The 15070-nt window shown below is 45.2% G+C and overlaps 1 protein-coding gene across 1 annotated transcript in view; it reads right to left on the bottom strand.

Annotated features, from left to right (window-relative positions):
* Positions 1–6961: 6961 nt before the first annotated feature.
* The window catches only part of IL1RAPL2 (interleukin 1 receptor accessory protein like 2), a 1519353-nt gene continuing 1511244 nt past the window's right edge, over positions 6962–15070 (bottom strand). Inside the window, exon 9 of the mRNA XM_069212386.1 lies at positions 6962–11206. Within this exon, the coding sequence (XP_069068487.1) occupies positions 10509–11206 (698 nt within the window). The 3' untranslated portion in view covers positions 6962–10508. The remainder of the gene's footprint in view (positions 11207–15070) is intronic.

The raw sequence follows: 15070 nt of genomic DNA, 5'->3' as shown, positions 1-15070 counted from the left end.
AGTTCACATCTCATTGGGCTACAGATGTTGGATCAGGTACGCAATACTCTTGTCTCAAACTTGCCAAAACAATTGGTCAAATATGAATATTTAAATAGAAAGAGGTGCATCCAGCAGGGAAAAGTGGGTGTTAATCATTTAACAGACCTCAGTGACAGTCTATGCTCACAATAGTGGGAGGTGCAATGAGGGGAGAGAAATATACAATTTTAAGAGAGTACGTCGGCATATGTTTTATTTAGGAGACCTCAAGCCAAAGAAGAAGGTTAAAATATAAAAATAAATCAACAGCGGAAGGCACAAAAAGGTGTTTTCTTTTATAAAGCCTTTCTATAAACTGTGGCCCATATTTATACTTTTAGACGCAAAACTGTTCTAACGCAGTTTTGCATCAAAACGTTTACCGCCAGCTTAGGTCATTCTAGAGCACCAGACAGGCCCCATATTTAAGGAATGGAGCAAGCCAGCACTAAGCTAGCATTAAAAAAAAGACGCTAGCCGGGTGGGGGTGGAGGTATGGGAAAAGGAGTTTGTGCATCAGAAAATGACGCTAGGCTGGTTAGCAGCAAAAATAATGCTGCTAACCAGCCTAGCGCCATTTCCTGACACACAACCACCCAAAAATGACTCCTGTCTTATTAAGCCGGGTGCGCTGGGTATGCCCAGACGTGGGTCACTATGCCACTGGATTCAAGCTAGCCTGGCTGATGAAGGGTGAAACTCTGAAACCGGTCCCAGGATGCTTGTTTCCGGTCCAGGGAGGACCTGACCTGGCAGTTCGGGCTGGACTGTTCCCATGTGGAACAGTGTCAAGACTGATTTGCATATGGCTGGGTCTACACTGGGGTGGCATGGTGAGCAAAAGAACGATGGATTAAACCCAGATCTGTGACTGGGGGTGAATGTTTGATTGGTTCCGCATTTTGTCCATCATTTGTGTTTTGCTTTGCTGCCATAAGTGCGCCGGGTATGCCCAGACGTGGGTCCCGGGCTCACTATGCCACTGGATTCAAGCTAGCCTAGCTGATGAAGGGTGAAACCCTGAAACCGGTCCCAGGATTCTTGTTTCTGGTCCAAGGAGGACCTGGCCTGGCAGTTCTGGCTGGACTGTTTCCATGAGGAACAGGGTCAAGACTGATTTGCATATGGCTGGGTCTAAACTGGGGTGGCATGGTGAGCAAAAAAACGATGGATTAAACCCAGATCTGTGACTGGGGGTGAATGTTTGATTGGTTCGGCATTCCATCCATCATTTGTGTTTTGCTTTGCTTTTGCTCCATAAGTGGGCTGGGTATGCCCAGACGTGGGTCACAGGCTCACTATGCCACTGGATTCAAGCTAGCCTGGCTGATGAAGGGTGAAACCCTCAAACCGGTCCCAGGATGCTTGTTTCCGGTCCAGGGAGGACCTGGCGTGGCAGTCCGGGCTGGACTGTTCCCATGAGGAACAGGGTCATGACTGATTTGCATATGGCTGGGTCTAAACTGGGGTGGCATGGTGAGCAAAAGAACAATGGATTAAACCCAGATCTGTGACTGGGGGTGAATGTTTGATTGGTTCCGCATTCCGTCCATCATTTGTGTTTTGCTTTGCTTTTGCCGCCATAAGTGCGCCGGGTATGCCCAGACGTGGGACCCGGGCTCACTATGCCACTGGATTCAAGCTAGCCTGGCTGATGAAGGGTGAAGCCCTGAAACCGATCCCAGGATTCTTGTTTCATGTCCAGGGAGGATGTGGCCTGGCAGTTCGGGCTGGACTGTTCCCATGTGGAAAAGGGTCAAGACTGATTTGCATATGGCTGGATCTAAACTGGGGTTGCATGGTGAGCAAAAAAACGATGGATTAAACCCAGATCTGTGACTGGGGTGAATGTTTGATTGGTTCCGCATTCCGTCCATCATTTGTGTTTTGCTTTGCTTTTGCGCCATAAGTGGGCCAGGTATGCCCAGACATGGGTCCTGGGCTCACTATGCCACTGGATTCAAGCTAGCCTGGCTGATGAAGGGTGAAACCCTGAAACCGGTCCCAGGATGCTTGTTTCCGGTCCAGGGAGGACCTGGCCTGGCTGTTCGGGCTGGACTGTTCCCATGAGGAACAGGGTCAAGACTGATTTGCATATGGCTGGGTCTAAACTGGGGTGGCATGGTGAGCAAAAGAACGATGGATTAAACCCAGATCTCTGACTGGGGGTGAATGTTTGATTGGTTCGCATTCCGTCCATCATTTGTGTTTTGCTTTGCTTTTGCCGCCATAAGTGCGCCGGGTATGCCCAGACGTGGGTCCCGGGCTCACTATGCTACTGGATTCAAGCTAGCCTGGCTGATGAAGGGTGAAACCCTGAAACCAGTCCCAGGATGCTTGTTTCCGGCCCAGGGAGCACCTGGACTGGCAGTTTGGGCTGGACTGTTCCCATGAGGAACAGGGTCAAGACTGATTTGCATATGGCTGGGTCTAAACTGGGGTGGCATGGTGAGCCTAAAAACGATGGATTAATCCCAGATCTGTGACTGGGGGTGAATGTTTGATTGGTTCCGCATTCCATCCATCATTTGTGTTTTGCTTTGCTTTTACCGCCATAAGTCGCCGGGTATGCCCAGACGTGGGTCCGGGCTCACTATGCCACAGGATTCAAGCTAGCCTGGCTGATGAAGGATGAAACCCTGAAACTGGTCCCAGGATGCTTGTTTCTGGTCCAGGGAGGACCTGGCCTGGCAGTTCGGGCTGGACTGTTCCCATGAGGAACAGGGTCAAGACTGATTTGGATATGGCTGGGTCTAAACTGGGGTTGCATGGTGAGCAAAAGAACGATGGATTAAACCCAGATCTGTGACTGGGGGTGAATGTTTGATTGGTTCCGCATTCCGTCCATCATTTGTGTTTTGCTTTGCTTTTGCCGCCATAAGTGCGCCGGGTATGCCCAGAAGTGGGTCCCGGGCTCACTATGCCACTGGATTCAAGCTAGCCTGGCTGATGAAGGGTGAAGCCCTGAAACCAGTCCCAGGATTCTTGTTTCTGGTCCAGGGAGGATGTGGCCTGGCAGTTCGGGCTGGACTGTTCCCATGAGGAAAAGGGTCAAGACTGATTTGCATATGGCTGGGTCTAAACTGGGGTAGCATGGTGAGCAAAAAAATGTTTGATTGGTTCCGCATTCCGTCCATCATTTGTGTTTTGCTTTGCTTTTGCCGCCATAAGTGTGCAGGGTATGCCCAGACGTGGGTCCGGGGCTCACTATGCCACTGGATTCAAGCTAGCCTGGCTGATGAAGGGTGAAACCCTGAAACCAGTCCCAGGATGCTTGTTTCTGGTCCAGGGAGGACCTGGCCTGGCAGTTCGGGCTGGACTGTTCCCATGAGGAACAGGGTCAAGACTGATTTGGATATGGCTGGGTCTAAACTGGGGTGGCATGGTGAGCAAAAAAACGATGGATTAAACCCAGATGTGTGACTGGGGGTGAATGTTTGATTGGTTCCGCATTCCGTCCATCATTTGTGTTTTGCTTTGCTTTTGCACCATAAGTGGGCCAGGTATGCCCAGACATGGCTCCTGGGCTCACTATGCCACTGGATTCAAGCTAGCCTGGCTGATGAAGGGTGAAACCCTGAATCCAGTCCCAGGATGCTTGTTTCCGGTCCAGGGAGGACCTGGCCTGGCAGTTCGCGCTGGACTGTTCCCATGACGAGCATGGTCAAGACTGATTTGCATATGGCTGGGTCTAAACTGAGGTGGCATGATGAGCAAAAGAACGATGGATTAAACCCAGATCTGTGACTGGGGGTGAATGTTTGATTGGTTCCGCATTCCATCCATCATTAGTGTTTTGCTTTGCTTTTGCGCCATAAGTGGGCCGGGTATGCCCAGACGTGGGTCCCGGGCTCACTATTCCACTGGATTCAAGCTAGCCTGGCTGATGAACGGTGAAACCCTGAAACCGGTCCCAGGATGCTTGTTTCCGGTCCAGGGAGGACCTGGCCTGGCAGTTCGGGCTGGACTGTTCCCATAAGGAACGGGGTCAAGGCTGATTTGCATATGGCTGGGTCTAAACTGGGGTGGCATGGTGAGCAAAAGAACGATGGATTAAACACAGATCTGTGACTGGGGGTGAATGTTTGATTGGTTCTGCATTCTGTCCATCATTTGTGTTTTGCTTTGCTTTTGCCGCCATAAGTGCGCCGGGTATGCCCAGACTTGGGTCTCCGGCTCACTATGCCACTGGATTCAAGCTAGCTTGGCTGATGAAGGGTGAACCCCGGAAACCAGTCCCAGGATGCTTGTTTCCAGTCCAGGGAGGACCTAGCCTGGCAGTTCGGGCTAGACTGTTCCCATGAGGAACAGGGTCAAGACTGATTTGCATATGGCTGGGTCTAAACTGGGTTGGCATGGTGAGCAAAAGAACAATGGATTAAACCCAGATCTGTGACTGGGGGTGAATGTTTGATTGGTTCTGCATTCCGTCCATCGTTTGTGTTTTGCTTTGCTTTTGCTGCCATAAGTGAGCTGGGTATGCCCAGACGTGGGTCCCGGGCTCACTATGCCACTGGATTCAAGCTAGCCTGGCTGATGAAGGGTGAAATGCTGAAACCGGTCCCAGGATTCTTGTTTCCGGTCCAGGGAGGACCTGGCCTGGCAGTTCGGGCTGAACTGTTCCCATGAGGAACAGGGTCAAGACTGATTTGCATATGGCTGGGTCTAAACTGGGGTGGCATGGTGAGCAAAAAAACGATGGATTAAACCCAGATCTGTGACTGGGGGTGAATGATTGATTGGTTCCGCATTCCGTCCATCATTTGTGTTTTGCTTTGCTTTTGCCGCCATAAGTGGGCCGGGTATGCCCAGACGTGGGTCCCTGGCTCACTATGCCACTGGATTCAAGCTAGCCTGGCTGATGAAGGGTGAAACCCTGAAATCTGTCCCAGGATGCTTGTTTCCGGTCCAGGGAGGACCTGGCCTGGCAGTTCGGCCTGGACTGTTCCCATGAGGATCAGGGTCAAGACTGATTTGCATATGACTGGGTCTAAACTGTGGTGGCATGGTGAGCAAAAGAACGATAGATTAAACCTAGATCTGTGACTGGGGGTGGATGTTTGATTGGTTCCACATTCCGTCCATCATTTGTGTTTTGCTTTGCTTTTGCCGCCATAAGTGCGCTGGGTATGCCCAGACATGGGTCCCCGGCTCACTATGCACTGGATTCAAGCTAGCCTGGCTGATGAAGGGTGAAACCCTCAAACCGGTTCCAGGATGCTTGTTTCCAGTCCAGGGAGGACCTGGCCTGGCAGTTCGGGCTAGACTGTTCCCATGAGGAACAGGGTCAAGACTGATTTGCATATGGCTGGGTCTAAACTGGGGTGGCATGGTAAGCAAAAGAACGATGGATTAAACCCAGATGTGTGACTGGGGGTGAATGTTTGATTGGTTCCGCATTCCGTCCGAGTATGCCCAGACGTGGGTCCTGGGCTCACTATGCCACTAGATTCAAGCTAGCCTGGCTGATGAAGGGTGAAACTCTGAAACCGGTCCCAGGATGCTTGTTTCCGGTCCAGAGAGGACCTGGCCTGGCAGTTCGGCCTGGACTATTCCCATGAGGAACAGGATCAAGACTGATTTGCATATGACTGGGTCTAAACTGTGTTGGCATCGTGAGCAAAAGAACAATGGATTAAACCCAGATCTCTGACTGAGGGTGAATGTTTGATTGGTTCCGCATTCTGTCCATCATTTTTGTTTTGCTTGGCTTTTTCCGCCATAATTGCGCCGGGTATGCCCAGACGTGGGTCCCGGGCTCACTATGCCACTGGATTCAAGCTAGCTTGGCTGATGAAGTGTGAAACCCTGAACTGGTCCCAGGATGCTTGTTTCCGGTCCAGGGAGGACCTGGCCTGGCAGTTCGGGCTGGACTGTTTCAATGAGGAACAGGGTCAAGACTGATTTGCATATGGCTGGGTCTAAACTGGGATGGCATGGTGAGCAAAAGAACGATGGATTAAACCCAGATCTGTGACTGTTGGTGAATGTTTGATTGGTTCCGCACTCCGTCCATCATTTGTGTTTTGCTTTTTATTAAAGACAAGAGTCATGCCCACCACCCCAGTGGCCAGCACAGGGGATCAGTGTCCCCTGGGCATGGCCAGAACACCCTGTGCCAGGCATGGGGCCCCATGTAAGGGACCCCAAGGGCACTTTAAAAAAGAATACTTACCTTACTCACGTGGGATGGGGTCCCCCATCCTCTGGTGTCCCTCTGGTGAGGGTGGGGGTGTTCCTGGGGTTTGGGGGTGGGCACCTGTGGGCCCATTCCATGGCCTTTGGCATTTGAAAATGGGTTCACCGGTACCTTAACATCTGGTCTGACCCACGTGTTAAATAATGTTGCTAAGCAGGCTTAGTGTCGTTATTCAGGTCCGCCTCCCACCTGTGTGTTAATTTTGCAGCAGGGGATAAATATGGCGCTAAGGGCTTAGCGTCATTTTTTGGATAGGAACGCATACCTTGGATCTCATTGACGCAAGGCGGGTTCACGCATCCAAAAAATGATAGAAACTCCAATATTTTGGGACTAGATGGGTCTAGCATTAAAATATAAATAAATATGGAGTTAAGCTTTCGATTTGTTAGCGTAAAAAAGATTACACTAAAATGGCGCAAACAAAGTATAAATACGCCCCTGTGTTTTTATCAAGTTACAGTTGTAAATTATGAGGGTATGATGCCCTATGTAAAAATTTTACATTAAGTAATTTTTCAGAGGTCCTGGAAACATTTGAATGTCTCAAGGGGAGTGAGTGCACAAATATATTTATCTAGGAATGGGTTTTTTGTTGATGCTGGGTAGATGTTTAAATTCCGAAAAAGTTTCCTTGTTATTATATTTTCTTCACCATCGAATATAAGGAAATATTTTTGTAAATGCTACCAACTAAGCAAATACATTTATGTTCATAAGTAAAAGAAATCACACAGTGTTGTAAGTGAATTAATCTTATTTACTAAGGTTCCAATAGGTAAAAAGACAATAAGTGAAAAGACAGCGTTTCGCTTAAACATATGCATCTCACTTCATGCAGCTTTTTATTTAAGATACAATTTGCATTAAGGAACATAACCAGTGTAAACACAATTTTGTAACACTTATAAAACAGTGCAATTTTGAATTCCATTTCTGAAATACATATATTTGTACCAGAGGTAAATCACCTTATTTCAATAGAAAAATATTTATATTCAACAACCTGGTCCGTTGAACATAGCTTTGTAAAACAGGAGTTTTTTTTGTAATTCCTTCATTGTTTATATTCCATGTTATCAAACTGTGTATATCATATAATGTATGATGCTTTCAGTGAACTGACAAGAAAACCACGCAACATTTTCAGAGAGTGATTCAAATTAAAGATGATAATTTTGAAGAGTTCATATACATATTATAAATATTGTGCAAGAGTGAAAAGAGCAAAGGGAATTATGTTAGGTTTACTGATAGTTGCTGGCACAGTCAATCCAATTGTTCTAAAGGGCCATTATATATTTGAATTTACCACAAGTGTTTCCAGTGAATTTTCATCTGCACATTTATTAATGGGCAGAGTGTACAGTACAGTTCTTCAGTCATTCACTTTATTGATGCCACACATAATATTAGGTGAAGTACTGCATTGTCATATTTAGTGAAATGTTGGAATGTTTAGAAAGAGACAGTCAAACAAGTGACTTGGGGTTCAGTCCATTTCCATTGATATAGGCCCCTATTTCATTTTCTCCCAAAGTAAATTATTAACCTTTTTAGTTGCCTGCGCTGTCACATTTATTTGCTGTTCACAAGATTGACCTCTATGCAGGCAAATAATGGCTACATCTCTGCCCAGTAAATCATGTGTAGGAAAATAACTGAAAATATTGGCCTGGTTTGCAGTCATTAATAGTACACAGAATAGAAACCTTTCAAGGATGTTTGAGTTTACTTTATGTAATATCACATGTTACTTTGTTTGCCTTTATAGGACCGGGAAATATTTCCTAGTTCCTCCATCATTGGTTGCTTGGTGCACAATTATCATCTGAATAATTCCAGGAGAAAACTAAATTAGTGGTGTCAAAGGTAGTCTAAGCACTACTAACTCTGTAAGATATAAATCACTGTTTAAGATATTTCTATGCGTTTAATATTTGTCTGTTTAGAACATTGCAAACAAGTCATTCAAAGTGGCCTCAGGACATGTGACGAACAATGCCTAGGACCATTCCCACTTCCGCTAGTGTTCATTAGTTTAGAAAACTAGACCATGGTGGAAGCATCAAGAATACACATTTTGTATTTAAAAGTGTGCTAACAATGCTGTGGAGATTCAGCATATACTATATGCGTCACACACTGATTTACTTCTTCACTGATAATCCCATTTGAACAGTCATACAGTCTGCACACTTTCTGTGTGAGACACAGATCAGTCTTTTTTCAAAGCTTTTTTTAGCACCTGCAACCTCCACATGTGAAATATGTTTGTGCTTTGTGAACAGAATAATTCCTCTAAAAAAATAAGTAGCAAGAACAGCATGCAGCTAGAAGAAACATGTTCCAAATAAACACTCAGAAACAGCCATTGTTTTTTGGATTTTGATGCTCATGACAGAAGAGAAAAGGCGCAAGAGATTTTTTTCCTGACCTCTTCGAGGAACTGTTAGTAGTTAGGAACATAATCCCAAACTTAAATTGAATTGATGCAGAATAGTCTATTAGCAGTGTTCTTTTTGTGACAGAGTTACCACATGTACATATTATTGAGGGGTGTGTGAGTTAGCACATGTACATATTGTTGAGGGGTGTACATGTTGTTGAGCGGGTTTGTGAAGTTTTTTTGATCAGTCATATTTTTGCAAAAAGCACTCAAGAGATGCATTTGTTGTAAACTTCTATACTATTCGGGCTTTCGAGTGAATATCAGGACTTTCACAATGCTTTTGAATACAACTGCGAAGTACACACATTATACACCCATGTAAAACGTTCTTTTGAAAACCGATGTAACACCCACAGTGAAAGACTACATCTCTGGAGGCGTAACACAGGCCCTTTGAGCACCTGAGGCACGTGGGATCCCTACCAATAGGAGCCCCCCACACTTCAGGGGGCGTTTTGTTCAGCCAAAGGGCAATGAATATCTGTGAGATATGGTAGACTCAGGAGCTCCTCAACACATTCTGCTGGGGGACCTCATCATTTTGCATTACTCCACTGCATCCATGCATTAGCAAAGAGAAAGTGGGAAACTTTTATTTTATCCACACAAAACTTCTCATGTGTAATATAAACATTTCACACCCCTCAAAAGATGCACACGTGTGTATATAGCTCTTCTAAATATAAAGAAATTGTTGAATATATGCTCTTTTCTGACCATGACAACTAAGAATGGATAATACCTCTACTGTGCTCCATATCTAACTTTCTGGAGATTATCAATGCAATTTGTCATCTATCACATATAAACCTGAATGCATTTTAGCACTTCAATTGCGAATATTGCTGTATTTATTCTCTATACTATTGCTGGCATTCTCTGACTAATACATTGGTTTCCTCTAAAATCATTGTCACTCTCTTGGTTGTCTAAAAAGAAACTATGAAAACAATCACATCACCATTTGTACAAAAACTGCAGTTTTGAAGGAGTTAATCATAAAGAAATATAAAATGTGACATCTTCCCAAATGACTGTTTTATTGGTAATCAACCTGAGAAAAATATGTTCCTTAGTGTAAGTTAAGAACATTGGCATTTGTGAAATTACTCAGGAGGCCTGGGAAGCTAACTTGTCAATGCAATCCATAAGAAGTGGCATAGTCTTAACAGTCAAAAACACATCTGTGACCGCTCACTATTCTTATTGAAACCTAAAATGGTTACCACCAACAATAATGACTGATGTCAATGTCCCAGTGATGGATGCGTTTTTATAGAACGGATGTGCATTTCACTCAATGAAGCTCTTTATTTGTTTCACTTGGGATCTCTCCAGGGCATGGCACATTATAATGTTCTTTATCAGTTTTTAAATTACATACACATGAATAGTTTCCTAATGTTCAGAGAGAGGTGCCTTATGTAGCATCAATGATTTAATGTCTACAAACTGTACAACATTTACTATGTTTTTTACAGTGATGCTTACATAATTTAAATGCTGGAATATTAATATCTAAATATTGATCTACTTTATCATATACTCTATTTGTAATCATTCCAGATCATAAAATCTGCTCTAAAGGACTTTCTTTAATCTGAAAGACACAAGAACCTGTACATGTATATTTTGAACTATGTACTAAACTACAAAAGGAGGTACCCTTTTACCAATATTCTGTAAACATCAACAAAAAGTTCAAGTACAAAACTGGTGGTTGTGCCACTTTTTGAAAGATTGGCTTTTAGAACATCTTGCTTTTACATGAAAAGTCCTATAAGAAATGGCATCCAATGCAGCTGAGACAGCGCAAGAAAGAAGTTCAGATAGTCACTACCAGATTTCGCTGGTGAAGCTAAGTTCCCTTGTTGACAAAGGCAGCAAGGTATTGTTCCCATGGTACTCTTGGGTATCTTTCAATGCACTATTCATAGAGAGTTGTCCATTGAGCAACGATAAAGGTATATTACAATATGTATGGTGGTTCCCAAGAGTAGCCATTGGTAAAGTTGCTGCAGACATGCCATAGTCATAATTTCTGCAATAATGTCTCATTTGTATAGTTTCAGCATGGTGGAAATCAGACAGATCCACTTGAGATGCTGCGAGTGAGGCAGATGTGCCAGTGACAGAGATCGACGGCACTGTTTGGAGGTCTCCAAAGAGGCTCTGCTCTCCGCAATCCAGAACCTGGCGCCTGGAAAACACTTCCTTTTTCTTGGCTGGCATTTCATACAACAGGTGCTTCCAAAATGTAGAATTCAATTTGCTGCTTTTTGGACCTCTCCATTTCACCACTGAGAGAAGTTTAATCCTGTGCTTTAGAGACTCAAGTTCGTGGTGGTTGATTTTGCCATGTAATTCAGCACACTCAATTAAAATGACTTTGATTTTGCCACTGGTCAGCAGGTTGTAGAGTCGGTTTTCCAGCTCGAACATGGTCCAGCCTCTTCTTAGGATATAGTCGCGTGTTAAGACAATGATAAGTCTACGGCTTTGCTCAGCACATCGTATGAGATCATCAAGATAAGCTAGAAAAGGTAAAAAAGAAAACAATGTTTATGTCTTGCAGTTGTTGCCCTATGCATTATAAGATGCAAGGTGTGCATTCAAAGAAAACAAATAATAATTTATTAGATTAATATTTTGCACTATATTCATTAAGAAATGTGATTTTGTACAAATAAAGAATTAGTTTAACATATGTTGCTCTGTTTTCTCTATTAATATGTAGGCTATGTAGTAGCTTGTTTATATACTTAAATGTCCACTCTGTAATTTATCACTATTGTATAAAACACAATTAGAGGTTGTGCACTGCAAACCATTTCTACATTTTGAACTATCATTTATTTCATGTTTGCCAAATCAATACATAAAGGGGCAAAATCACACAACTATACACAATTAAGGAATTACAAAACAATCATTACTCAGATATTAAGACAATACTTTTGGTGTGCTGTTTCTGCGATTTGTAGCTTTATACAAAGGACAGCAAGGTTATGTGGTAGTCCCCTGAATTGACAATACATCACTCATTCAGAAAGTAATACCTTACTGTTGTGCATTGTTACAGCTAGTGTTTCATTGCATCATATCCCAGTAGGTGCAAATTAAAGCCTGCATCACATATTGTTCAATCATAACTGCCTTGTGAAGTAAGAAATCATGCATTGTATAGCTCTACTTTTAAAAGTGGCAAAGGCATATTCCTTTTATCCTGAAGTTGTGTCTTCAAGATGCCTTAAGATGGACTCTTTCGAGATAGTCCTCTAGTTATTTTCTTCATCCCAAAAATATTTGAGGCCTTCTGCCACCTGCAGGTCTATATCCCGGCAACCTTCGCCAATGGCTTTGATTGAGTGCAAGAGTTTAATGTGCTCCTCACTCCTGCACATTCAGAAGGAAGCATGATGCACTGATATACCCTTCACATGGTACCTCTTATGAACCAGGATGTCACAAATTGGGCAATGAAAATGAGTGTGCAACATAGTGTGTTATTTGCTAAGAACATTTGTACCTATTTGTTAGCTCTGTTTAACAAATCTTCACAAAACTTTCCAAAAAAGATTCTTCTACCTCAGCTTCTTCCTGGGTAATATGCTAAGCAGGCCCGGGGAAAAGGGGGCGGGGTGTTACGAAAAAAAAAAAAATCCTCATGGAATTTTCTTAGTAAAAATTGAACAACAATACAGGGAAAATGGCTGAACAGGATTACACCATATATGGAAGAAAGCTAAGTCTTTACCCAGAAAGTGTGATTTTTGTGATTTGGTATAAATTTCTTCAGTCGTTCTAGAGGAATTAAGGTTCAAGATTTATAGATATCTAGCTCCGTGGACCTCCTAAGGGACATCTACAGTAAAAACATTCAAAGCATACGTATTGATTGGTTGGACCAGCAGGATTAAGCAATGTTACTGGCAGCCAAATCAAAGAAAATAGTTGCAGCTGCCATTCAGGGACCAAGAGCCTCAGTCCCCAAAATAGAGAGCGATACACCTCAAACCTGTCATGTAAAACAGCATGGTCACGGTTCATGATTGTTAGAAATGGGGTTTCTGGCGGCTAGGGTATGCACCTCAGCCAGGCAGAACCTACCCACTCTAGTCAGGGCTTGGGAGTTACACATCCAAGATAACCCCTGCTCACCCCCTTGGTAGCTTGGCACGAGCAGTCAGGCTTAACCTGGAGGCAATGTGTAAAGCGTTTGCACAACACACAACACACGTGACGCAAAATGCACACCACAAAGTAAACACAACACTGAGCTATGTAAAAATAATTTGTATTGCACAAAACATAATTAGACCAACATTACACGTAAGTAATACCCTGCTACCTTAGCAGTTGTCATAGGGTTACACAAGTTACTAATACTCTGCACGAATATGCAGTTGTCACATTAGAACACCTAAGTACTCAGGATTCTGCAACATAAGCAGTAGTCAGGAAGCATAGGAAAAAGGTATATGCACTTGTCATGAACAATTCCTAAATACCCATAAAAGGAACATTAGAGAATATACCACAAGTCATATACATACATATCAGCTAAACATGCCTAGAAAAGGAACATTAGCACCTATATGTAAAAAGAACATCCAACACAGGTAGGTAATATATGAGCCAAAGAATTTTGGATTATCATTATTCTTGGTCCCTTAGAAAAAGAGTACCTGCTTGGATGAAGAGGCACTTCCAGTGCCTAAGGAGGAGTCTGGGGGGCCCACGGCGCTCCTATGCGCCGAAAACAGGGGCCTCGCTAGTCTCCTGGAAAGGAGGGGCGATCAGCACCCTCTCCACGGAAGAAAAAGAACGGGCCCCTTCGGGGACACGCGATCCTAGTGGGGCTCCCCCCGGCCTCTGACAGCCTTCTCCGAAAGGGGGGGGGGGGCTAGAGGCCAAGCAACTGCCTTTACGGTGGGACGGGGCGATCGCGCCCCTTAGGCAGCGTCCGGGGGGGGGGGTGGAAACTCCCTTTCCGCACCCGGGCTCTGCGATGCGGATAGATACGAGGTCTCACGGCGCGGGGACCCCCTGATGAGGTCTCCTCCCGCCCGCGACATCGAAAGGCAGCCATGGAGGTCAGACTGCTCCGGAGGAGCTCCGGCCCGTCCCCTCCTGGCTGAAGGTGGCGCCCACGTGGAGCGGAGTTCACCAGTGCCCTGGGGGCACGGGTCTAAGTCCGCGTGCCCCGGGAGCACGACAGGAGCGGCTGGCTCCTTTCAGCGAAATCCTGTCTGTGCTCTGGGGGCAGCGCGGTTCCGGCGCCCCCCACACAAAGGGAGCCGGGCTGCGGCGGTTATTCTATGTAGCAGGAGAGCGCTCACTGAAGTGCGAGGGCTCTATTTTACACCCGGGATGCGGCGGTGATTCTTTGCAACAGGAGAGCGCTCACTGAAGCGCGAGGGCTCTATTTTACACCCGGGTTGCGGCGATGATTACAGCGGCAGGGAAGTTCTCCTCCAAGCGTGAGGGCACTCCTAAGAACTCGGTGCCATGGTGGTGATTTCCCTTCATGCGAGTGGTGCTTTAGCAAAGCACCAGGGCATCCCACAGAGCGCTTTTTACAGCGCTTTCTGTCCCAGCTGTAAGGATCGTGGCAGGGGTCAGGGGTACAGCACCCTGCCCCTGGGAACAGGCCAAACACAAGGAGCACAGGGCTGGAGGGCCCAGCTACAGGCCAGCACAAGGGAAGCAGGTGGTGACAGTCCTTTTGGTGACCAGGAAGGTCACAGGTCAGTCCAGCAGCAGCAGTCCAAGGTGGTTTCCTGGTGAGTCCATTCATCAGCGTTCTGTGTCCAGTTTCAAGTTCCAAGTGTGTTCAAATTGTGGGGAAAATTCCCCTGTACTTATAGTCAGTTCTTACAGTGTTTTTCAATGGTAGGGAGAGGAGGTTCCAGCCAGTTACAACTGGTTCTGGGAGTGCCCCCTCTCTCCTTTCAGTACAGGCTCCAAACATCAGTGGGGGGTTAACGACCGTATTGTGTGAGGCCAGGGCACAGTCTTTACAAATGCAGGTGTGCCCTGCCTCTCCCTTCTCTCAGCCCAGGAAGGCTTTACAATATGTAGATGCACCTCTGTGTCACCTCCACCCTCCCTGTGTTCAGGCTGTCTGAGAAATATGCACAAAGCCCCAACTGTCAGTCTGCCCAGACGTTGATTGGAGACAAGCTGGAAAACAGCAAAGTCATAAGCACAGATAAATGCGCACTTTCTAGAAGTGGCATTTCTGTGATAGTAATAAAAAATACACCTACACCATTAAGCAGCATTTCTTACCACTGTCACAACCATACCAAACATGCCTACGCTACCCCTCATAAATCAGACAATACCCCTTACACATAAGGCAGGGCCTCTCCAATGTAATCCTAGGGAAGGGC

Source organism: Pleurodeles waltl, chromosome 2_1 (genome assembly GCF_031143425.1).
Source record: "Pleurodeles waltl isolate 20211129_DDA chromosome 2_1, aPleWal1.hap1.20221129, whole genome shotgun sequence".
Lineage (NCBI taxonomy): Eukaryota > Metazoa > Chordata > Amphibia > Caudata > Salamandridae > Pleurodeles > Pleurodeles waltl.
This window is presented reverse-complemented; position numbering and strand designations above follow the sequence as displayed.